This window comes from Camelus dromedarius, chromosome 13 (genome assembly GCF_036321535.1).
Source record: "Camelus dromedarius isolate mCamDro1 chromosome 13, mCamDro1.pat, whole genome shotgun sequence".
Lineage (NCBI taxonomy): Eukaryota > Metazoa > Chordata > Mammalia > Artiodactyla > Camelidae > Camelus > Camelus dromedarius.
In genome coordinates this window covers 55675513-55694821 of record NC_087448.1, presented here as the reverse complement: position 1 = coordinate 55694821, position 19309 = coordinate 55675513, and the positions used below count along the sequence as shown (strand labels likewise).

General features: G+C 38.6%; 1 protein-coding gene across 5 annotated transcripts in view; it reads right to left on the bottom strand.

The window, feature by feature from the left end:
* Nucleotides 1-9135: 9135 nt before the first annotated feature.
* FNDC3A (fibronectin type III domain containing 3A) overlaps nt 9136-19309 on the bottom strand; it is a 138584-nt gene continuing 128410 nt past the window's right edge. For 4 of the 5 annotated variants that reach the window (XM_010995195.3, XM_064493163.1, XM_031466427.2 and 1 more), the window contains 6 exons: nt 18830-18979; nt 18441-18724; nt 18129-18341; nt 14792-14958; nt 13506-13630; nt 9136-11687 (listed from right to left, as the gene is read on the bottom strand). In XM_010995195.3, coding sequence (XP_010993497.1) covers nt 11373-11687; nt 13506-13630; nt 14792-14958; nt 18129-18341; nt 18441-18724; nt 18830-18979 — 1254 coding nt within the window. In that variant the 3' untranslated portion in view covers nt 9136-11372. The remainder of the gene's footprint in view (nt 11688-13505; nt 13631-14791; nt 14959-18128; nt 18342-18440; nt 18725-18829; nt 18980-19309) is intronic. The other variant, XM_064493162.1, reaches the window with a different exon arrangement.

Genomic DNA, 19309 nt, shown 5'->3' with positions numbered 1-19309 from the left:
CCCCGCGCCCACTCCCAGGCTCCTCCTATTACAGGGCTCTTCCCTCCCCACGAACCGAACGCAGGAGGCGAGGCGGCCGCAGCGCAAGGGCCCTGTCCCGTCGCGGGAAGCGATTTCTGAACCCCAGCCAAGCTGGTTACTAGAGTGGAGCGCGGGCGCCTTTGTTGGTCAGGTTCAGAGGGGGGCCTTCTAAGGGACCTCAGCTGGTTACTGCGCCCTGGTCCTGACAGTTGGAAGGTGGTGCGATATAGGAGAGGAGCTTAGGCCAGAATCTAGAGCCCCTCCCGAGTTCCGGTCATGGCTTAGAATGGCATGGCCTTGGATCGGTCCCAGCCTCGCCCAGACCGGTTCTCCTCTTCTGTAAATTCTCGAATTTGGAGTTGATCGAATGATTTCAAGGCTCTCTTACGACTTTTTTATGTGTACATTTGAGCACCAAAACGTGTGTTACATTGTTCCTAGGTACAAAACATTTTATAAACTTGATAAAGCAGAGAGCATTGTCCAACACCAGAAAGAACTAAAATTCTGGGGAAAAGACTAAAACTGATTTATAAGTCAATTCATTATTATTTTAATGACAGTAGGTGAGACTGAGGGCTCAGGATGTGTTTGGCGCTGTGCTTTCCATTTAATGCTCATGTCTTTGGGACTGAGGGGTTTTTTTTTTGTTTGTTTGTTTGTTTGTTTTATCTCTGTAGGTGGACACAGGTCTAGCAGTTTTTCTATCCATCCCACTGTGGTTTAAATCCTCATCTTCTTTTCCCAAGGTTCCCTTCCTCTTTCTGAAACTGAAACGAGGCTTTGCCCTAGGGCTGGCTTCCCCGAGTCCTGTCTCACAGGCAGAGTTACGGGCTTGGAGGAAGGGTACCCGTCAACCTTCCTCATAGTCACCTTACTCATCATTGCTGCTCCCAGCCATCCTAAAACCTAGCTTTGAATCTAACTTCCTCACACCCTGCCCTCTCCACCCCTCCCGCATCACTCATCCTCATTTTTGAGAATTTTGATGCCTGCCCCTCATTCTCTCAAGCACTTCTCTTGAAGTTTACACCCTGACACCATTCCTCTGCCTCTTCTTTCTGTCAGTGATCTTGTCCTCCACCCCATCTCAGGCAGTGGCTCCTGTGGACATCCCTTACACTTTATCATTACCAGGACCTGGGAGCCCTCCTTCATCTCAATTCCAGCCCTCCCAATCTCTGACTTCCATCCTTTGTCTTTTTAGCTCACTTTCTCCCAGGCTGGGATGTTCTGGAGAAAACTAAAGCTAACATGTGCTGTGTGCAAGGCGCTGTTCTGAGTACCTGCAGATGGCAACTCACTGAGTCTTTGACAACAGCCTTTTGAGTGGACACTTTCAGTACATCCATTTTATGGATGAGAAGAGCAAGGCCCAGAGAAGCTGCCTCAGGTCATGGAGCCAGGAAGTGGAAATACTGTCTGCGTCCCAAGGCCGTGGGCACGACCTCTGTACTGCTGTGTAGACCCTAGCACGACCAACCTTAGGAGTGCTTGGTGTGATCAGCTTTGCAAGGAAAGTGTCTTTCAGCTCAAATTCCAGAAACCAGCTTTTGTGGACAAATGGAAGGATACGGAAGTAAGGTTGTAAAGGGCATTGAGATACACCGTAATTTTCCATGTACTTGTTGAAACTTGCAAAAACTCCATCGGTTTTACACTTTTCTCTCCACGGAAGAGCAGGATGTGAAGAAGTTGAAAGTGAGTTTGCACAGCAAATGACCCACATCTCATAACACCTTGAGCCCACCTTATATAGTTGGGACATTTCACCTCGAGTTCTGGAATGCCAGCTTGTCTTGCAAAAGGGGAAGATCTGGTCCCTCTAGGCTCCCCCCCACCCCCACAGGCCATGGAATCCAGGCTGAGGAGCGGCTGCCCTGGTGGACAGGCCCACACCATGCACACTCCTCACGGCCCTCCTCACTCTCAAGGTGGCTGTGGGCTGCACGCCCAGCCCCTCCTTCCTTGGCACAGCCTGCTGGTGCCTCGAGACTCCAGGTGCCAGGAAGCAGCATCTTATTTAATCCAACACTGAAATGGCAAAGCTAGCCCGTGGCAGAGAAGACCAGGGGCCAGTTCTGGCCAAATCTCACCTTCAGGGCTCGACGACTACAAGGACCCAGGCTTTCCTGGGTTTCTCTTTGCAGAGCAGGGACATGGCAGAGCAAATTCAGGCTAGACTTGGGGACTACGCAGATTCCTATTACTCTGCAACTGTTGCTTTAGCAGTTTTCTTTTGGTCTCCATTTCTCCGGAGAGAGAGAGACAGAGACAGAGACAGGCTCACCATGGCAACAGTGATCATGGGTAGCAGTGGACAGGGAGCAAGGCCCTGAGAGGAGGGTATAGGACCTGGAAATACCCTCCTGGAGATTCCAGGACCCTCTTCTGGCCCCAGTTGACAGTCCATGGTCAAAAATGACCATCTTCCTCCCACAAGACAGCGGCTCACCCTGGGCCCAGTTTAAGCATCCCTCACATGCCCTCTCTGCCATCAGGGGGTTGGTGGCATCTTCCGCAGCCATCAGCCACAGAGACACACTTAGCTGCCTGGATGCCGTCACATCTAGGTTTGGAGAACTGGGCCGCCGCTGCTTGGAGTGTAGCGCTGCCCTCAAAGTTAAGGAGGTGGGGAGATGTAAGCCTTAAGTCTCTCTGCTCTGTAGTAGCAGAAATCTCAGAGTGTTCTGGAAGGTGAAAATAAAAAACACTATAACCATTGTTTATGATGCAACTGACTTGAATTGCAACATGTGGAAAGACCTCCAAGTGCTCCCCCTGAGTCATCTGTTCCCACCTCCCCTCCTTCCAAGTTTGAAAAAACACCATCTGCCCTTCAGACCTCAGTGGAGGCCAGTGGGAAGACACCCCAGTGGCCACGCACACACAATAAGGAATACTTGCATAAAGTAACAAGGAGAGATTTCTGGGCATCCTTGGTCCGATATTCATCTTCTAGGGGGACAGGGTTATTGTTGATTATTTCTACCTTTTAAGGGGGCCCCTTGGGTGTAGCTTTCGGTCTCAGGAACTAGGACTATGAGTGTGCTCACTCCATTTCTGGGGGATGAAACGGAGACAGAAGCAAGTTTGTTGGTGGGGAATCCCCCATATTCCATGCCGGGGTCAGGGTGGGGTGTTTCCTCAGGGAACCCTGAACAGAGTGATGAAGAGTGTGGATGCGGAAGTCCTCCCAGGAGCAAGGTCCACCACTTAGTATGTGAACTTGGGCAACTCACTTAATGCCTCTGAGTCTCCTACTCCTTGTCTGTAAATAGGGGTGCTGACACCAGGACCCATCTCACTGCGTTGTTCCAGCGAGACAACACAAACTCCTTAGCATGGTGTCTGGCACATAGCGAGCCCTCTATAATTGTTAGTTCTTATTAGTCATGATAATAGCAAGAGAAGGAAGAGTTTGTCCTTGGGTTGAAACTACCCCCCATCTAGTTCTTTCTCTGGCCAAATCTTATGCTTTCTGGCCCTCGTGCCTTGGCTCCTGCTGTTGGCTCTCCTTCCTTCTCTCTGTGTCAAGAGCCCAACCCATTTGCCCTTCAAGGTCACCTAAAATGTCACTCTTTCCAGGTCACGCTTCCCAAGCCCCTCAGTGGGATGAGAGTGTGTCCCCGATACTCCCAGAACCCTTGTTGCCTCCCAACACCGCTGACACGTATGGTTGAGGAGGGTCTTACCGCTCACTTTCGCCTCCCTAGGGAGCTGCCCCTACGTCCAGCCCCTCACACCTGCGCAGGTGCTTGGGGGCGGGGCCACAGTAACCTGGCCAGGTCTGCAGGGGGAGCGCGGGTCAGCGCGGAGGAGAGGAGAGAGGTTCCTCTCCCCATACGTCCCTAGCTTTCTTGCTGCCGCAGCCTGCCTCGAGCCTGGGGGACAGTCCAGAGCAGCTGTCTCCCCTTGATGGCTCACTGTTCCTCCAGTTCCAAGGCTGTTTTGATCACATGGCATCTCCATGAGAGCAGATGCTCCCATAATCTCTGAGGCAGAGGAAGAGAGACAATAGAGGCCACCTCTTAAATGCTCCCACAGAACCGGGGAAGCTTTAAGCTGTTGTGTCTGGGCTCCAAACCCTCCCTTCTGGGATTCTGTCAACTGCTCGCCTCGCCTGCCTTAGGCTTGTGAATGGGGGTGCCGGAGGCCAGGGATCAGAGAAGGCGCCTGCTCCTTCCTCTCTGTCCTGTGTCCTCCCAGCAGCATGGGCTCCAGTCTCCAGCTCCTTTGGGCACAAACAGAAGCCCCCCAGCAGCAGCCAGGCAGCAGCTCTACCCCAGGGGTCTCACTCCCAGTGTTACTGTGGCTTCTCTTACCATCTTTTAGGCTGGAAACCCTCAGCATCTTCCCTTTGCTCCCAACTCCCAAAGTGGCAGCTTTTTAGTATGGTTATTACCTCTATGTCAGCCTAGTGTCATCTGATTGCTTTTTCAGTCTTCTAACACTTGCTGCCCTATGCCCAAAGTTGAATGATCTGTGTTGAGTATTGTGTTGAATAACTAGCGTCGCATCTGTTTTCCTGACTAAATCCCAGCGAATACAGGGACGAGTGTCTTTTCTGCTCACATTTCATTGGTGAAAAGACATCACCTGGCCTCTTTTCAGCCTCAGTTGAAAGAGGGTGGGGTGGGTGGGGAATGCCCTGAAGGAGGAGAACCAGTATTTGGCCAAGGACTGTGTATTAGGAATTTGAATCATGTGTTCTAGTAACTACTGCTACATAATTTCTGACCACTCTGTGGCTTAAAACAACCATTTTATTTGCTAATTCTGTGAATCAGGAATTGAGGGAGGGTTGGTGTCTGCTCCATGATGTCTGGGTCCTCAGCTGCCAGGACCCAAAGGCTGGGAGACAGCGGGGCTGGCATCATCTGAAAACTCATTCATTTACCTGTCTGGCCTGGGTCCAGGAGACGTGGAGAACAGGACACCTGACTGGAGAGACAGCATTATTCTGCTCTTTGTTTTTTAACTTAATGATGTATCTTGGCGTTCCCTCCAGATCAGTAAATAGAAGGCTACCGTCATCTTTTTGCTACAGCTGCATAGTATTCCATTGCACTGAGTGTGCAGTTTATTGCACCGGTTTCCCATTGTTTCTCATTTAGGTGACTTCCAGTCTTTCGCTGTTACAAACAGGTCTGCAGTGAATAGTGTTGTCACACATCACAGTGGGTGATTAGATCTGTAGGATAAATATTTGTCAGTGGATTTGCCTGATCAAAGAGCCTGTGTAGTGTGTAATTTCTCTTCACAGGGGTGTGTCTTGTTTTTCTATAGTGTTACCAGCATAATATGTGATCAGTTTTGCATTTTTGCCAATGAAAGTGAAAAATGGCTTTTCGGTGTTTTACTTTGCATTTCTCTTGTGTGTGAGATTGACCATCTTGTCATATGTTTGAATTCCTTGTATAACCTTTTATTCATTCATTTATTTTTTGGTGGTGGGAGGTAATTAGGTTTCCTTATTTATTTACTATTAGAGGAGGCACTGGGGATTGAACCCAGGACCTCACGCACGCTAAACATGTGCTCTGTCACTTGAGCTATACCCTCCCCCCTTGTATATCCTTTTCTGTGAACTGTCTGTATCCTTTGCTTGTTTTTGTACTCTGTTATTAGTCCTTTTGTCTCCATAGTTCAGAATTTATTACATTTTCCTATATTAGAGAAATTAGATTAACCCTTTTCTGGGATGAGTGCCAATATTTTTTCCCTGTTTGCCATTTGCTTTAACTCTTTTTTTAAACTGCTGTACAAAAGTTTTTTTTATTATGACATTAAAATGATTCTTTCCTTTTGTGGCCTCTATATTTTGAGGTGTGACTTAAAAGGCCACCACCACTCCAAGATTATAAAAGAATTATCTCCCATCTTCTAGTTTACTGTTTCATTGTTTACATTTAACTTTATTTTTATTCATTTGGACTTCATCCTGGTGTAAGCTGTGTTTGAGATATGGATCCAACTTTAATTTTTAGGTGGCTACCCAGTTGTACCAATATCATTTATAGAATTGTTCATTTTTACTCCATTGACTTGAGGTGTCAGCTTTATTAAGCACTAAATTGCTGTATGTACTTGGGACTCTGGGCTTTCTAATCGATTCCTTTATTATTTCATGCTGGTATTATCAGTTATCGAGGCTTTATCATATAGTGCAGTTAGTCCCCCTCTCATTGAGCTTTTTCAGAGTTTTTCTATTTTTATTTTCCCAAATGAATGGCAGTACCATACTAATTTACTTACAGTATCTTTTATAATTTGGTGTCCCTTTAAAAAAAAAATCTTAATGATATTGTCATGAACTGTGTGTGCTTTTTCTGGAAACGGGTACTCTCTGGACCCTTTGCAGTTTTATACTCTTCACCCCTCTGAGGTCATTTTGAGCCATATTTATATGAATGGACTCCAAGTTTTTTTATAGCATGACTGGATACTAGACTTCATGCTGGTTTTAATGGTCTGAATAAAATGTAGAGAATCATACATTAATTTTATTAGTATTAGCACTTGAGCAGCTAATACACTAATTTTTCTCAAATGTTGTTTTCTAGATTGCTGTTGAGAATGTAGGCTGTGAGGAAAAAGGCCTTGTACTGCTTTACATGAACAGTCTTACTGTATAGCTGCTGTCATTGATAAAATGCAGAACTGTCAAATATAATTTCTTCTCCAAGACAAGCGGGTCATCCTAGAAGTGTTAGGAGTCAGATAGAGCTGTTAACTTAGGCCTGGGCAGGCCAAGTCATTTACTAGCTATCGAAGACATCCATAAAAGATTCGGTTGTGAGCCAGGCACAGCCCAACCACAGGAGGTGGGAACACCCAAGGCAGTCTGGGAAGTTTGGAAAGGAAGTGAGAAGTTGGTCTGTGTCCTCAGAAACACGGATTTAATGACAAGCTAAGTTTATCTTATTGACTTAATGATGTCCAGGATTCTCTAGTCCAGTGCTATCTGTATGTTGGTCTTCAGGTCTGTCTTATAGTCCCTTTTGGAAATTGAGGTGAACACTCACATAAAACTAACCATTTTAAAGTGAGTATTTCAGTGGTATTTAGTGCATTCACAATGTTGTGGAGCGGCCACCTGCCTCTATCAAGTTCTAAAACATTTCCCCTCAAAACCTCATACACATTAAGCACTTTCTTCCCATTTCCTCCTCTCTCCAGCTCCTTGCAACCACTCATCTTTCTGTCTTTACCTAGCCTCCATATTTCCTATGAATAGAATCATACGATGTATGATCTGCTGTGTCTAGTTTCTTTCCCTTAGCATGTTTTTGAGCTTCATCCACATTGTAGCTATATTTCCCCTTTAAACATGTTAGCTTGTCTCATTTGTGGATGAATGAGTATTTAAGAGAATGGGTTATTTCCAGGGCAGAGTGGAGGCTCAAAATGGGAATCTTAAGTATCAAAGGATAAAATTATATAGGAAAGAAATTGGAGCTTCACATTTAGTCTAATATGCTTGTACCAGATTCTCCTTGTCTGACTTGCTTCTGTTCAGTCCTTAGGGGGCTGTGGGTTGTTCTGGATATGAGGAAGTATTTAACACAATGCCTGTCATACAGTAACTACTCAATAGTAATAAAGGCTATCATAAATGCAATATTAAAGTCAATTATTATTTTGATTTCCTTCCTAGAATTCAGGACTTCTCCGGGAGATAGCAGAGGATGGTGGTCAAGGTGGGGGGGGCACCAGACCAATCACGTGGTCTCAAATCTCAGCTCCATCACTTGTTAGCCATGTGATCTTTGGCAGGTGCTTTTCTATGTGCTTTAGTTTATACTTACTAGAGCAATTAAGAGGATTATATGGGATAACTAGGGTGAAGCCCTGAACGTAATACCAGCACATACTGAGTGGTCAATAGATGCTATTATGATTTGAATGGGTCATGTGGCTTCAAAATCTATCCAGTTTTGAAACTTTTCTCTTGGCAAATTTCCCATAGCATCCTGTTTATTATATAAGATGAAAAATAGTCCTTACAGCATCTAAACATTTGAAGGCACCACTCCAGACATTGAATGTTTGATGATCATAACTATTAAAATCTTAGTTCTTCTCTCAACTTCCAAGAATATCAGGGAGAAAATAACGAATGAAGAGCATATGCATTATCCTAAAACTGTATGTGAAAATGGAATATTTAAGAAGAGTTAAAAAACCTGAAGCACTATCATCACCTATATTGAAGGTAGGTGATTGATTAGACTGTAGGATGACTGGTTTTAGGTTTTGGGGACCCATTTCCTTTTGCAGTCTGTTTGCCTAACTGAGCCACCATACACATGGGATCCTCTTCAGAGAAGCTGCTTGTGAGAAGATACTTGTGTTGGAAACCAACCCACAGAATGCTCAAGCACAGTATGTAACATTTCCTATTTCCAACCAATAGAAAAAAAATGAGGTGATGTGCACCATTGTAAATCAGTATCATGTTCTTCTCAAGGCTGGACTCCAACCTGGTTGCTCCCACGGAGTGATGCTCCTACATCCATAGTGTCTCCTCTTCCCCGGGATAACATTTTAGATCTTTATGTGGTGTCTACAGTTGTAGCAATGAGAGATCCACTTGGATTTTAAAAAGCAATGTATCCCTGGATGAGGTCTATGGAACAGAACTTTTAACGGGGTGAGAGGGAACACTGAAAGTCCAGGTACAGGTGAGAACTTTCTTGCATGGTTTAAGTAGGAGGGAATGTTGACCTGTCCAGTGGAGGGCAAACCTGGGGGAAGACGGCAGGGCCGGGAAGGTTCTGGGCCCCTGTAGGTGGGAGAAAGAAAATAATAAGAAGTAGGTGGAGAATGAAGGATAGGTGAGGAGAGGTCAGAGAGTTTCTTTTCAATGGGATGTTTACCTCATCCTTATTCTTTATATATACATAAAAGCAGCAAGGTATCTAATGAATTCCACAAAGTCAGGTCACTAGAATAAAACTTGACATTCTTGAATATAGATCCTTTCATACTGAAGATTAAAACATTTTGGGAAAGTTGTTGTAAGTCAGTTGCAAGAGGGGAGACCTTAACATTTCATTTTCCAAAAGAGGCAGCAATTAATGTATATGAATACAATAAACAAATCTCACAAAAGAATGATACAACTTTTATTTTCCATGGATTTTAAAGATACTTTTGCTACATAGTTTATGTATTTTTATGAGATTATATTTTTTCATTTGTATGAAGTTCAACCTTATACAATTTTAAGGTGATATGTTTGGTAGTGTATCTATAATCTTTAAAAAGTTTAGAGTTTTTGGAATGTACAGTATATGAGGTAAAGTCAAGATTACATTAAAAATTGTTTTCTCCTCTGCACTAATTTTGCAGTGAGGCTCAAATGGCAAGTACACTATTAAATGACATTTACTATCAAAAATAGGAGTTCATTTGAGTTACTATGAAAAACATAAGCCACTGTAACTGCCATAGTGGCACATTTTACCATTTTAGACATTCAACTATATAGAAATCTCTGGGCTATTACACTCAAACTCATTTGTACTGCCAAATGTGGCACTTTTAAGAAGTTTCTAGAAAACAATCTCAATCACTGTTGTTCTGGGGGAAAGTCGTCAGCCTATACATAAGAGATTAAATTTAAATAAAATGTAAACATACAGTATTTTATAGTGACAGATCATTCTTAACCACTTGGGAAGGCCAAGTTTATCCATTTCTTTTTTGAACAAAGGTTAATGTTTTTTTCTACAGCACAGATCATCTGACATAAAACAATTACAATACATGCCCATTCTAATATAAGAGAAATTCTTCAGAGATCTTCAAAGCACAAAACATATGTCCTTTTTTCAAAGACTGACAGAAGTGCTTAATAATCACTAAAATGCTAACCTCAGCAACTAAAATTAGTGATTCACTATCCTAAAATTCAAATAATAAATTAAAAAGGCTAGTTACAAGTGTTTTACAGATAACAGATGTGATAAAACAAGAAATTTTAGATAGTTTCATTACAGACTGTATTATTACTGGCAGTCATGGACATCTATGCCAGATGTACAATGTGATACCTGACAAAATTCAATCTGATCATCTGATAACTCACAAATGCAAGCTCACAAAACATTAATGAATTATGCAATTGCAAAGTGCTCTAATGCAACATTAACCACATGCAATCAACAACTGGAACGGTATCCAAACAGACATTACATTAAACATTAGTTTTTCAAGAAAGAAAGCAGCTCAAAGTTTACTGGTGCAAATTAATTTTGTCTTCAGATTTGGTGCCCCAAACAAAAAGGTTAGGTTTGATTATGAATTCTGATGGTGATGGCAGTAGTTACGGGAGAAGCAGCAAAACTTATGGGAGTTTTTCAAAATTAGCCTATACCAGATAGATGGAGTAAGAGAGAGAGTGTGTGTGTCTATATATATATATTTCTACACTTGATATATATAAAGCCATATATGTATGTGCATGTCCTTATACCCATACATATAGTTCAAAGGCTCACAAAACCAAATTAAATAGGATTTGAAATTCAGAATTGATTATGATTACTTTAAAAAATTAACTATCTAAAAAGCCCTCCATTCTTTTCCATATTCTCAAGACCTGAAGATGTATTTTTTGAGTAAACATTAAAATATTTTTAGGCCAAGTAAACTGTGCTTTCTTTAAGTGACTTCTCTGTGAATTCATGAATATATACCTGTAATGAAGAACTCCACATTTATCAAACAAAACGCTTCTTTTTTCCATGCATATTCTTTCATCCAGTTTTTGTTTGCTAAGCCCCTCCAGTTATTCATCATAATCCCACTTACCAAATAATTAAGACAAATGAGGAGGTAGAAATATAGCACTAGATTGCTTTCACAGCATCATACTTTTAACATTTTTATGTAGCATGTTAGTGTAAATTTTAATCGTTCTGAAATTTTCACTAGGTAATAATCTTTAAAACAAACAGATCAGGTCGTCACTGTTACACTCATGCTGACTGGTCAAAATATCAATTATATATTGTTGCCTCTTAGAAAGTTTGTTTCACAAGAAGCGGTGTCAGAAAAGAAAAGAAAAAAAAAAAAGAAAGAAAAAGAAAAAAGGAAAAAAGAGAAAAAAAAAGAAAAAAAAAGAGCCCCAACCAAATAAAAATTCAAAAATTGCTATTTCTGTGGCTTTCATTCTAATAAGGTGCCAGCCTCTACCTAACAATATAAGCATTGAAAATGGCAAAAATGATGTACTATAGTCTCAATGCCAGTGCTAAATGTCACTGTTTTTGTAAAAGCAATACAGAAATAATTTTAGTACATGACAAAATAAAATGTAATACAGTATTAAAAATATATTTTCACTTGATTACAAAGTACTGAATGATAAAGGCAATCAAAATGGAAAAGAAAGCAAACAGCACAAGGATGACGGCTGCACACAGCTCGTCACTAAGTGCCCCCTGGGTCCTTGTGCTTTCCACAGTGTCTCTGTTGGTGCTAGCTGGTGGGTCCGTCCTCTGAGAGATGAAGAGCACTGTTGTGCTGTAGGGACCTACGAGGTCCTGATGCCCCACAGGGTCTTGGCACTGGCGAATGGCACACACACGGAAACGATATTCACAGTTCAGCTGAAGGCTTGAATACCGGAATGAAGAGTCAGGACCTTTGTAAATCTGACAGGAAGACATTAGAAAAAGAATCATATGTGAAGGCTGGGCAGAAAATCTATGTCGAAACTGGCTAGTTTTAGAATTATTTTTGACATGGAAGCTAGTGAGTATCACTGCTTGTATCTTCAAGTGGTAATTTAAAAATATTCATTAAGAAACTCATCTGTCTGCTGTATAACGGCAAACAACTCTCTTGAAATCACAACAGTAACTTAATAATAATGTAGCCCCTCCAAATTCTTTATGTGTAGTATTTAATACATGTGTGTTGAATATGAAGTAAATTTTAAGTAAAATATTAAATTCCATGAATAAAATTGAACTCCTAAAAATTGACCTTCAAACTTCTGGAATATAACTTGTCAATAAATTGTAAAATTTTATCAACATTTCAGAGATTTAGATGAGCATATATATGATGAAGTTCTAAGGAAATCAGTTTAAGTTTTACAGTATGCTTACAATGTAAAGTAAGGGTGATGATAGGGTTAATTTAGCTTTTAAACTAAATTAGAATTAACACTGCTGTTTCATGTAGTGATATGTTTATTAAAATTCATACACTACTCAAATATGGGGTCCCTACTGCCTTTAAACATGTAATATAATTACATTTTCTTTAATATTAACTTTGCTTCTTCCTTGGAAGGAAACCTGCTTATCTGTAAATTATATTCAAATCTAATTATCATGTCAATTTGCAGATGGCTTAATAAAGAAAAACAATGACATGCCAAATTTAATGTCTCTGGGGCCTTTTGTAATTTCAGTTAAGAAATTATGCTTCCATACCTAGCAAAACTTGAAAGAAAAATATTATACCTGTATTGAAAAATATTAATAGTTATAACAGCACAAGAGTGAAATAAAACAGATGAATGACTGATTTCTCTAGTGGTTAAAGAAAATACAAGATAAGATACTAAAATGAAAACAACCCATCTTAAAAGCCCTCAAATTCAAGAAGGTTGACAGCAAAAGAGAGAAGCAGATGAAATGCTTATAGAAATAAAGCTTCTGAGTTACATAAAAGCTTCTGTATAAAAGTTACAATGAACACTGCCACTCCACACTTCATTGCTTATTCACCCTCTGCCAGGAACCTATCTGAAATTTCTCAGCCAGGAAGGTGATACTTCCTCTAGGCGTCCATAATAACTGTGTCTGTTGTCATATTTACAACACTGCATTATAACTATGACTATTACTATCCTTGTAAAAGCCTCCTCAATGGTCTCTCTGCTTCTGTCCTTGTTCCACTAGTCACAAGAAGCCATACTGGCCTTCTTGTTGCCCATTAAATGCCTCAGGGCCTTTGCAACTACTGTTTCTTCTTCTTGAAACACTCTTCTATTCACTTCCTTTGGGTCTGTGTTCAAATGTCACCTGACTGCTCTGTATGAAACAGTACTAACTATGCCTTGCCCTAGTACTCCCTATTCCTTTTATCCAGGTTTTTATCAATTGTGGTTATCACTATCAAACACATGATACACTGATGTGTTTATTTGCTTTATCTCTTTTTCTCCTGGAATGTAAGCTATATGGAGGCAAGGACTATTTGTTCAGTGCTGTATTCTGAGTGCCTGGCACAGAGTTCAATAAATACTTGTCAAATGAATAAATACTCTAAGTGCAGTTCACACCCAAAAGATTATGAATCCTGAGATACTATGTAGTTACTAATCTCTGGAACACAGTAAGCAGTGAACAAATATTTTTGAATTAGGAACATAAAGGTAGTCAAATCTTGCATTGAAAATACATAAAAATGAAAAAGGTAAAAATATGTATCTATAGAATTGTTATCTTGGCACATACCTGTTTGAATTCTGAATCTTTTCCCACCATAACTTGAAGACTGTAAATAACTGGATCACCTTTCATTGGCTGTAGACACTCCCATGTAATTTCACAAATGTGATTTACTTTCTCTATTTTGGGGGCTGTAGAGAATACATATAAATAAAATATGCTTTACTTGAATTTTAACTTGGCACAAGACACTTGTTTTAGCCAAAATCAACAGATTTTAAAACCCAGTTATAAACTTGAAATAAGTATCAGTGAATTTTTGAAGTTTGCAGAGAAATGGTCAATGTCTCACTCTTAAAATCGCCAGGCCTTACTATCTATAAGTGCTACAATGACCAGACTGATTAAAAGATACATTAGGGTAAGCACTATTTTCACTGAGCTAAAAAGCCAATGGTAGTTCTAAAACATTGTTTACGGTACTTCAAAGAGCATAACTGAACATGAAATTTTATAATTTAAGAAATCTAAGAGAATGAGTTGAAAAATACCCCTAGCTGCTTTACCACATACTACTGCTTCACTCAACAGTGGGGTACAAAGGTGTTAAAATCAGCAATCATCTTAAGGCTAAGAGACACTTAACCAGATAAAGGAACAGAAAAATAACTCAGTGAAATGCATCAACATTATTAGAAAGACTATTCAAGAACACTCTTACTAATTATGGATCTGCTTAACAAATGATACATTAAAGTATATGATCCAGGACACTGTACTAGCAGTCTTTGTGATTTGTCCTCAAAGGGTAAGAAATTTTATTATTTGGGGCTAAATGCACTAAGTGAAATACCTACCAGGGTCTTTTTAAAATAAGAATCCTGCTGAAATTAATTTTAAAGATATATGTATACACAAATGTATGTGTAAATTTGATTTAAAAATTCAAGTTAGCTAAGTATTTATTTATGTTTTGCTCAACAGATGACCTGGTTCTTTCCCTGAAATCCAAATGAATGAAACAGCAACAACTCAAAACAACCAGAATTGTGATCTTTTTAAAGTAACAATAGTGGAAATAGCAAATGAACCTATTAGAAAACCAGGCTGTCTACTTAAGTTAGATTATTAAAAGATCAGTGATAAAAAAAAAACAGCACTTGTCTGACTATCAGTGTGCCAGATACAACAGCTATTATTATTAAGTGAAACTCCCAGAAGGTAGGCTTGTCTATACAATTTCCTTCTTATAATTTAAATGTTGGACACATACAGGATAAAATTTTAATAATAGTACAAATAAAGTACTTGATGAAAATACACTGAAAATAACTTAAGGATGTATACCTTACCTTTCAAGGCAGCTGGGACAGATTTTGTAGTAGTGAAAATATATTCTTGGGAGAGAGGACCCTCCCCTGCTTCATTACAAGCTTGAATACAGAATTTATAGGATGTCGACTCATTAAGTCTTTGGACTTTGTATGTATGACACGGACCTCTGTACAAGGATACAAACCTAAAATGGAAATGACTCTTATGAAAAATAAACCTTGATTATATTATGAAAAATGTTTAAATACTAAAAAAGTATAGTTCTGGAGGGAGGGTATAGCTCAGTGGTAGAGTGTGTGCTTAACATGTACGAGGTCCTGGGCTCAATCCCCAGTACTTCTGTTTAAATAAATAAATACACATAATTACCATCCCCCTAAACAAAAGAAAACACAACAAAAAATTTAAAAAATAAAACAAAATATTAAAAAAAACTATAGTTCGGTTATTATTTAGGAGTAATAAGTTACTCCTAGAATTTAATACCAGCAATGGTTTGTCACATCTCATCAGAAGATGAAAATCACAGAATTAGTAAATTTCCCAATTTGACATGGTTTCCTAAATATTTATTGCTAAATATCATATCCAACCATAGTAACTTTCTTTTTAGGCTTCTGGTATAGCTTTGCTTCTGACCACTGTCTTTGTAAAGTACACTTTTTACTCTAAGCATCACAATTTTCATTATAAATTATTTCTAACTAGAGTCAGAGGCATATAATTTGTCACATAAAAAAAGAGAATTCCTCTTCCCAGGCACAATTTCAATTGATTTGGTGAGGTTTTCTTAAGATTTACACAACAGTATGAGATAATATATAATTTCCCATAAATTATCCACTTGAACTGTTCAATAGAAAATTTAGTATCATGTATGTTATCTATAAGCTGACTGTTCCCCAGTATTTTTGATTGGCTGTTTAAAAAGTTTTTGGAAATTGAGAAATGAATAATGAATACTCATGTATTCTTACAGTTTGAAAACTGTAGTTAAGTTAAAAATGAAGAAATATTCAATGACTGGAAGTAACAGTATATCCAAGAAGCAGTGACTGGATAAGCCTTAACTCTTGATTCACCAATTTTTTTTTTTTCCTTTAATGATAGGAAAAAAACCAGTGGCAAAACCACTGTTGAAAAAAACTGAACAATGACAAAACCTGTAGTCAGGGAACAGCTGAAGTAGCATCCTGACACTATCCCACAGCAAGTGAAGAGTTGTGAAAAATCAAAGGGAAGAAAAGTAACTAAAGATATTAAATTGACTTAATTAAATTTTATAATAAACTGATAATATTATGAAAGGTTTTAATTTCTTTATTTTCCACAGCCAAAGGCCACTAGCCATACCCTACAATTCTCTAGATACTAGCTAAATATTAATTAATATAAATATAGTACTTGAAGTACTATAACAGAATGCAGACTATAATATAATCTATATTTAACAGAATCTTTGTTCTATTATCTTTCAACCAAACACCAATTAAACCTGTTTCTAGTAAACCTTGCACTACCCCAAATGCAAATGACAGAAGGATAACAATAACTTAAAGAATTAATTCACCTAATAACACATATTAAAGATAAATGGCTATACCAAAAACTTGTGAAAAGGCAAACAACTTCCTTCTAGAGATAAGGCTACAAAGAGTACGTAAAACTCTGCCAAAATAAAAGCTAACCCTCATAGAGGCGCAGATTTCAGGAAATGATCAATACTTTTGCTCTGTGTACTGTTTACTGTTGATATGGTTATGTTTAATTCTGTATGCTATTTTAAATGTGCAAGAATTTTTTTTTAAATTTTTAATTGAAGTGTAATTTATTTTTTCTTCCTTTTTTTTAATTGTCAGTTTACAGTGTCCTATCAACTTCTGGTGTACTGCATAATGTTTAAGTCATACATATTCACATATATATTTGTTTTCATATTTTTTCATTACAGGTTACTACAAGATATTTAATATAGTTCCCTGTGCTATACAGAAATGTAGTTGATATACAGTGTTGGTTTCAGGTGTACAGCAAAGCCATTCAGTTATACATACACATATTTTTTTTCAGATTCTTTTCCATTATATATTATAAGAAACTGAATATAGTTCCCTGTGCTATATAGTAGGTTCTTGTTTTTTATCTCTTTTATATATAGTAATGTGTATCTGTTAATCCCAAACTCCTAATTTATCCCCCGCATCCCACCCTTTTCCCTTTGGTAACCATAGTTTGTTCTCTATGTCCATGAGTCTATTTTTGGTTTGTAAATAAAATTGGTATCTTTTCTTTTAGATTCCACGTATAAGTGATATCATATGATATTTGTCTTTCTCTGATTTACTTCACTTAAGATGGTAATCTCTAGGTCCACCCATGTTGCTGCAAATGGCATTATTTCTTTCTTTTTTATAATAGTAATATTCCATTGTGTGTGTGTGTATGTGTATATATGATATATACATGATATATATGTATAAGTATTTCTGATAGAGAGTACTTGTATACAAGCACCTTGAATATTCCATTATTGAATACTTGGCTAAGATACAAACCCAACACAAAAAGCAAAGTAATCTTGGGAAGAATCACTAGTACTCTGAATCTATCAGATATACAAATTATTTCTAATACATAGAGTGAAAAGTAAAAAACAAAAAAACAAACAACCCTAAAAACTCAAATTCTTAAAATATCGTAAGAGTAACATCTGTGGAAGATATATGGCATTGTTTATTTTGGATATAATATCAAAAACAACTGCCCGTGATTGGAATTGAGTAATTTACATCACAATTATTTTGAGTAACGTTGTAATTGAAGTGTATGATGTAGTGGGCACTGTGTGGCACGGATGTTTGAACCTGCAAAGGACGGCAGCACAGATGAGAACCTGAGTATCGGGGGTTCTGAACTAAGACCTGGTGGTGAGGAAGTGAGCTACTGTATTCACTTGGTGTGCAGGCCCTGTGAGGCTGTGGAGGAGGGTGAAACGTAATTCCTGCCCTCAAGGATCTCAAAAGCCAATCAATCATTTACTGCACATATTGCCTCTTGCTGGAAATAAGCATTGAAGAACTTATTTTGTAGCAAAGGTTATGTTCTTTTACTAGCTTGAAGAGAGTAAATGGGTTAGAGATGAGAGCCAAAGAAAAGCTCACTTAATTTTTTCTCTCTTGTATCCCCCTCACAGTTATAAACAGGAAATCTTCATTATGTCTTCTGATGTTTCAAAACAGCATACTTAAATTATTTCTTACAAGAACGCCTTTTGAAAACTTAATTCTACTGTTAAAAATTTTTATATATTTAAGACCTATGGAACTATGTAAAGAAGCAATTAAAAACACCTACCTTCCATTCTTATCCTCCATCTGAAGGTGGTACTGAACAGAATCTGTTGACAGTGTCTTTGGGGTTCCTTCTCCCCATTTCAGTTTAAGGTTCTGGTGGCTGAAGGCAACACATTCCAGACGAGGTGGATCAGGAGGGAGGGGTTTAGTTTTCAATTTTATCATATGGCTGAAAGGACCAGCTCCAAGGCTATTCAAGGCTTGAATTCGTATTCTAAGTGCCACATTAAAAAAAAAAAGTTTAGTTTATGATTATTCTATTTAAAGTGTCTCTCTGGTCTAGGCAAAAATTAAAATAGTTTTTACTGTGTACCTGTATGTTGTATCTGGTTGCAAATTGTCTATAATGTAGCTTGTAATTTTTCCCACTGTCAAGGGCTGTTTTTCTCCAAAGTCTATGCTGTAGGCAAGGATTTCTGAACCATGATCACAAGGCTTTTCCCAACTTATTGCAAGGCATGTAGAAGGTGAATAATTGGGATTTTCTATTTCATCGTCACTTATTTCTTGAAGACAAGTCACAACAGCAGGGACTGATGGTGGAGTCACACAGGCTACTACTTCACTGAAAGGGCCTGCACCCACAATACTCAGAGCCTACAAATTAATAAAGCCCATAAGTTAGCAAAGACATGACCATGAAAATGCTCATAAAACACAAAACTCTGGATATATAAGTGACAAGGCCTTGATCATCTTTACCTGGACTCTACAATAATAGGTAGTTGCTGGTGAAAGTCCTTTTAATTCATAACTGAGACCTGGCCCACAGTAACATATCTGCATACTTCCTTCAACTCCTCCCCACTCCAATCGATATTCAGTGACATCAGTTCCATTACTCAAAGGGACCTTTAAGAAAAGGATAAAGGTCTTAGGTCTTGACATTGATTAAATAGCTTTTGGGCAAAAATGTTCTTTACCTGAGCATATAAAAAACTGGATTTTTGGGGGGGATTTCTTTAAAATGTTTAATAGAATCAAAACTGTTCAATATTACATTTTTGTTTATTAAGGCCACCTGAATTTAAGATTGGTCAAAAAATATAACTTAGTTTTCAATTAAAAGTAGAAATATGACTGAATCACTTTAGAAAGAGAATTTTAAGGTAAATATACTTCAAAATAATTCTATTAAGTAATATAAAATGTTAAATAATAAAAGGACATTTTCTGTTAAAT